This window comes from Bombus affinis, chromosome 14 (genome assembly GCF_024516045.1).
Source record: "Bombus affinis isolate iyBomAffi1 chromosome 14, iyBomAffi1.2, whole genome shotgun sequence".
Classification (NCBI taxonomy): Eukaryota; Metazoa; Arthropoda; class Insecta; order Hymenoptera; family Apidae; genus Bombus; species Bombus affinis.
This window is the reverse complement of record NC_066357.1, coordinates 1,990,192-1,996,191: the sequence shown is the minus strand read 5'-3', so window position 1 is coordinate 1,996,191 and position 6,000 is coordinate 1,990,192. Positions and strand designations below refer to the sequence as shown.

Here is a 6,000-nt window from a genome sequence, read left to right as displayed (position 1 = left end):
TCACGGAGATGAAACCTATGATATTTCAATCGTTCGTTTATGGAATTCGATTATACTTAGACGGTTATCCGTTTCGTTGCGAATCTTACAGACGGAGGAGACCAGAGCAGGATACGAAAATCGTACGACCATTCCTGAAATAATAGCTACTTTATTACGATACGAGTACCATTCATCATACGTCACAAGTGAAAAATATCGTTCGAACGGATTTTATCGACAGATTTTATTATGTAATATAAACTTATGTGTTATACATTGCTACATATTCTTGCTTAACGGCTAGTCCTATCGGCTAGGTCCTTAGAGGCTAGAATGCACAGTGACTTGTACAGAATCATCCTCCTTCCTTCCCTTCGGTCGGTCTCTCATTGATTTGTCATTGTCTTCCGTGAGCCGCTCACGCGTTAGGGAGAAGAGAGAAAGAGAGGAGAAGCGTTTATGCGTTTGCGACAGGTTTGAAGAAGAGGGGGGAAGAAAAATGACACAGACACGCTTGTGGGTATAAAGATGGAGGACAACGGAAGATTCAAGAGGAGGATGGGCAGGAAAAAGTTTTTCGAGGGGTAACGCAAAGGGGTTGGCAAGTGGGAAATACAGGAAAGGATAAGATATACATTTACACGAGCGTTTTCTTTGGTAACGTCTCCTCTCCTTGTTATCTCGCGCTTTTATTTCTTAGGCAAAGTACGGCTACTCCTTCTCTCTCTCACAGTGTCGTTGAAACTTTCGTTAAGAAAGCGTCCCCTCGAGCGTTTAGTTTATAAAACGTTCATCCCCTTTCTCTTAATGCTGCTAAAACTGCGACGGCTTGGTCCTTCTTCCCGGTTGAAATAAAAGGCCCTCCCTTTCGTCGGTTCTATCGTAATGCGCGTATTGTACCGCGAGAAATTTTACAATCCACCGAACAACTTTCTCGTTCCGTGGATATAAGCGAAACCTTGCTCCTGTTTATCTCGCGTATTATTACGCGTATCTTGCGTAGTCGAAATTGGCTACGAATCTCGACCGTTTTTTTTTTTTTTTTTGTACTCTATCGATTCTTTCTTTTCTAATCTATTTTCATTCGGACATTCCATAAGTAATTCCGTGCCTGTATACGGAGACTACAGGGAGGGAGGAACAGCGCGACAAGTGTTTTCTATTTTGCAACTTGGTTTTGAAATTAAACGTATGATTTTCTATATCATTTAATTTTTCAAATTAATTATGATCGTTGATCGTAGCATGAAAATATTGAAATATTACGATATTTCTTGCTTTAATAATTGTGCTATATACATATCCGACATTCAGGAAACTTCATCGATTCATCGGTTATTTTTGTGGAATACGCTTTTACATCTAACAAATCGTTTTCGTTTTTCGACTAATTACGAGTTCCGGCGATTGATAAGGGACGATATTACTTGTGGAATAACCTGATAGATCAATAGCGAAATGTTTCTTTTAGAATTCTATTTTTACAGAACGAGTCGATGAAATTCAAACGAATACGGTTACGTCGTTCTTTCCCCTCGTTTCCAACCCTTTACCACGTTTGATCGTTTTAATTACTCGAAACGATAGTTGACTACGCACGACAGGGTGTCCCTCGACGGATAGCGCGCCGCATAACTGCAGCGTTGCCCGTTACGAAATAACATTACGTGAGGAGGACAAGCCGTTGCGCGTGCAGCCCTTGACGGGCGTCGTAATACCAGAGCCTATTAATTAACGAATTACGATTAAACGTTAGTTATTAATTATTATCGTTAAATTTACGCCTAAGATATAATACACTCACCTAAGTATGTACCTGATGATATCTTTTTTTTTTTTTTTTATAAAAATTTCCCTATCACGCCATGAGAACGAATACCGTAACATTGGCGCGGGGGAAAGATCTTTCGCGGAACGAACCTTCTTTCATTTTCTCTCGTTATTTTTCTCTCGCCTTCTCTCTTTTCTCTCTTTGTAAATCTCTTACGAATTCGACAGGGCGAGATGAGCGTCGTAAGATTTGTTGTTGCATGTGTCGGTATCGATCCGTCGAAGAGCGTACTTTCAACCCCTTAACCGAGTATTTAATCATTTTATAGCGATAATAGAGACTGAAGCACACGGTATTTGCTATTTTCATATACACCATTTCCCAAGTAGAAACGTTGGAAGAGGGGCTCGGATCGATAAATTCTTGCACCGTTCAAATGAAAACGCGAACACCACTCCAACGAGAAGTGCACTCGGTTAAAAGGTTAATAGAACCGTAGCAGCAGTGAAGCGATGCAAACGCGGAAATATACAACGTCGTCCATAAATTCGAGAGCGCAACTATCGATTTCACTTTGCTCGATATACACACGTATAAGTAATAGATGCTTTTTTCCTGATTATAAGTTACAAGATGCAGGTCCTCTCTTAAAAAAATTCAAACGTAGCATCTCCATAATCCCCTCGACGTTCCCTTCACCCTGAACTACTGGCGCTGGCGTAGAATCAATAGACGCTTTCAGGTTCCGGGATACGTGTCTCGGACACGAATCGCGAAGAAATGCAAAGCTAGTTTCGGATGGTAGGATATCCGGCGACCGGTTACTAAGTCCCTCTAAGACCGTCGATCGACACGCGAACCACCCGTTGGATTTCTACCGAGAAACTTTCTCATCCACCGGCTTCTTCGTTCGTCACACGTACACACGCGATACACATGCACATACACACAGAAACTAGCACATACATACTGGAGACGGTGTTCCATCGTGCAAGACCAGTGGACTAATTGCGTTCAACGCCTTAGCCGCTCGGGGAATTGCCGGCAATTTTTCGAACCTTCGGAAAACTCTGTACTTCCCTCGTTTCCTTCTTCTTCTTTTTTTTTCTGGATTTTTTTCGGTCGTTGCCAAACCACGAGACTGGATCGCGTCGACGGGATATCCGACAACGGTGGGAACTGGGACGCCCGTATTCGAGTTTCAGCGGATCGCGTTCGGGAATTCGCTTTATCCTGCCAGGATAATCCGTAAACCGGCTCGAATTCTCGTGGAATTTCACAGTTCGAATCGCGACAACCTTTATCTCGTTTCCGATCGGTCGAGTCCACGAATGATAAACGCGTACGCCTCGACGTTTCAACAAGGACAGATGTGGTCTCCGACAAAAAGAGTCGTTCCTCCCTTCTCGTTCGTTCTTCCGCGTGTCGAAGTTTGAAAACGCGTTGCAACGATTATCGTCGCGTGTCGATATAACGCTGGTCCGACCAACAGTTAAGCCAAGAAGCAAACTAGATCGAGATACGAATTTTCCGTGCTCCAGACTAACGCAGAAAATATCGCGTAGGAAACGCGACGTCGATTGGCGATCGATCGACGGCGTATTGAAAAGCATCTGTGCACGAAAATCGTCGAAAATTAAGCGCCATTCTACGCTCCAACGATTCCTCTTAACTCGTTCGTGTTGCATTTTTATACCTTCGCCCTTTCGGCCCCTTTTCAACGGAGTTTCCAAACGCTCTATCCAGAAAATATGTCGATCCGACCGAGGGTCGAACACGAACGAGTTTTATGCAGAGCAGGAAACTCGGTTTGTAGGCCAAGGTTCAGAACGATGTTTCTTCTCATTACAGAGATACAAGGATAGCGTGTACGCGAGAGCGAGCTGAAAAAGCGACATAGCGATAGAACGCTGCACAGAAATCCCTCGTGTTCTTGTCTAATAACGCATTCACATTCGTACGCAAATACGTAGTGCAACACCGAGCAAACCAACTGCATCAGTGTGCATTGTGCGTGCCTTGTTCGACAAAGACAGAAGGAGCTTCCTTGCGCAGCCTTTCTCTTTCTATTCCCATGTCGCATCCGTTTACTCGATAACGCACGACTCGCCTACTTTTCTATCTTTGTATCTCTATTCCTCCGACACGCGGCACGATTCTCATTTTTTTTTCTCATTACGTTTGATATTTAGCTGCCGATAAACAAATAATTATTGACTCGATCGATCGATAAACGATCGACCGTGATATTATCGACGCCGTCTCTGCCCGTGCGAAATCTTTGGTGCTACGACTACGATAACGTTATTGACGCAATTTAGCGGACCGCTAACGATCCAGCCGTGTTCGTCTATTTCGTCGAGACCCACTGGGTCCCTCGAATCCTCCCTTTCGGATCGTTCAGGGTAAATCATCTCGAGTCGACGGCTTCGTCGTTCACGGGATCGTTTCACCGACGACCACACGACTACCATTGATAGCTGTCCACGATGGATTTGCCGTCGGAGCAAGGGCTCGCGCTGCCGCACCACTTGGTCTCTTTCAGAGGCGGACACGCTGATCCGCCACGGCGTGGCTTTATCGTGATCTTCCGCGTCCTCTGCGTTTCTCCTACGCCGCAGCTACGACTACAGGCGCTCCATGGACCCCATTCTCCGACCTTGCAATCCCTCGGAGGACCTGCGATCATCGAACAACGCCATTAATCATCTTGCAATCGTCTTGATTAAATGGAAACTTAAATGGATTTAATGGGTTTGTCTTGGAAATTAGTTGGTCGAAAATGGGAATTTGCAAATTTATTCATTTAAGAGACATTTGTCAGTGTTTGCCAAGGAAATGACTCATCAGATGGAAATAAAATCTATTTACGCGTTAGAGTTTAGCATATCAGATTACGTATGCATCGTTTCGTACGAATATGAAAATTCGATGCTATGAAAATGAAACGTAGCGAAGAAAAAGACTCGAATAGATTCGACGAGATAAAGTAAGGTCGCAATATAAAGATCTATGGACTGAAATAGCTGTGGATGAAATAGTTTCGCGAAAAATCGTAGAGCGAAGGATTAAATGAACGAGCGTAATTGACAACAAAGAGATTAGAACACAATGCGCGCTTGTGTCCATTTATGACGAGCTTTGTCGCTGGTTTTAAATAAATTCAAGTCGTCAGAAAACAAGCGTTAGACCGGTATTTACACGCAACAAAAGAGGTGAAACGAAACGGAAAATATAAAAAGATAATCGACGCGGCGACAAAGACCGCGATTCTAAATGCAGCGAGTCAGAGAGGCGCGAAAGAGAACGTTCTTTGAGCATTTGCGCGGAACACATCGTTGTTAAGCTCTGTTTTATCATTAATTTCCACGAATGAAAAGATCGCATCAACGTGGTCGAGTCATTGTTGGCACGAACCGTGTCACGTCGCTTTTGAAGCAGCGGAGAAAGGTTTTCAACGAGAAGCTGAATACACAGGACCAAGATCTTCTACTCACGCGTTCTCAAGCGTTTTCCTTTAGACGTTAGTCGATGATGTTTCATTCTGAGCCTGTGCTGACGTTGGGTCGTGATGTCGGTGGAATTCCACGAATGACCGAGACTGTTGCCGCTAGTCGCGTTTGCCATTTTCCTCTGAATATCCTCGAAGATTTGTGCCTTCTGCGCTTCCGCTGTTTGTTTGTACTTTTGATAGTAAGGCCAGCCGATCTTTCCATCGACTTTCGAAAGTTTCGGTGGAGGTGTCGCATTGAATCTGGGTCTTTGTAACGCATATGACGAAGCTATGCTGTCCATGATCGCTGCTTTATTGTCTCGTGGAAGCTCGGTTATCATCTGACCACTTCCGGTCGTCGTCCAATATCTGTAATATACGAGAATCGATCGTTTTATCCGAAAACTCTATGGAATTTTTTCTATAGATTCTTATAATTTATCGTTAATAAACTACGGATACTTTGGCAGATTCGTATCTTTGTAAAGACGATTAGAAAAATGAGATCTGTACAAAGATTTGTTTCATCTATTAAATTAATTTAAGATTCTTACGAATTCTACGAAATTCTATGGAATTACATACGAAAGTATATATGCCGTTTCGATATACAAATTTATGCAATACTTAATTTGCTTATGTGTCCTGTATGTTATGTCCCTAAAAAATTCAAACGGAAGAAACGGACGTTTAAAAATATTTTTCCTTCATCTCGTGGCATTATATAGATTCACAATTTCGAAATTTGCTTACA

General features: G+C 43.1%; 1 protein-coding gene across 1 annotated transcript in view; it reads right to left on the bottom strand.

Moving 5' to 3' along the window:
• Nucleotides 1-211: 211 nt before the first annotated feature.
• LOC126924176 (uncharacterized) overlaps nt 212-6,000 on the bottom strand; it is a 193,163-nt gene continuing 187,374 nt past the window's right edge. Inside the window, exons 6-7 of the mRNA XM_050738390.1 lie at nt 5,251-5,615; nt 212-4,432 (exon numbers count right to left, since the gene is read on the bottom strand). Coding sequence (XP_050594347.1) covers nt 4,221-4,432; nt 5,251-5,615 — 577 coding nt within the window. The 3' untranslated portion in view covers nt 212-4,220. The remainder of the gene's footprint in view (nt 4,433-5,250; nt 5,616-6,000) is intronic.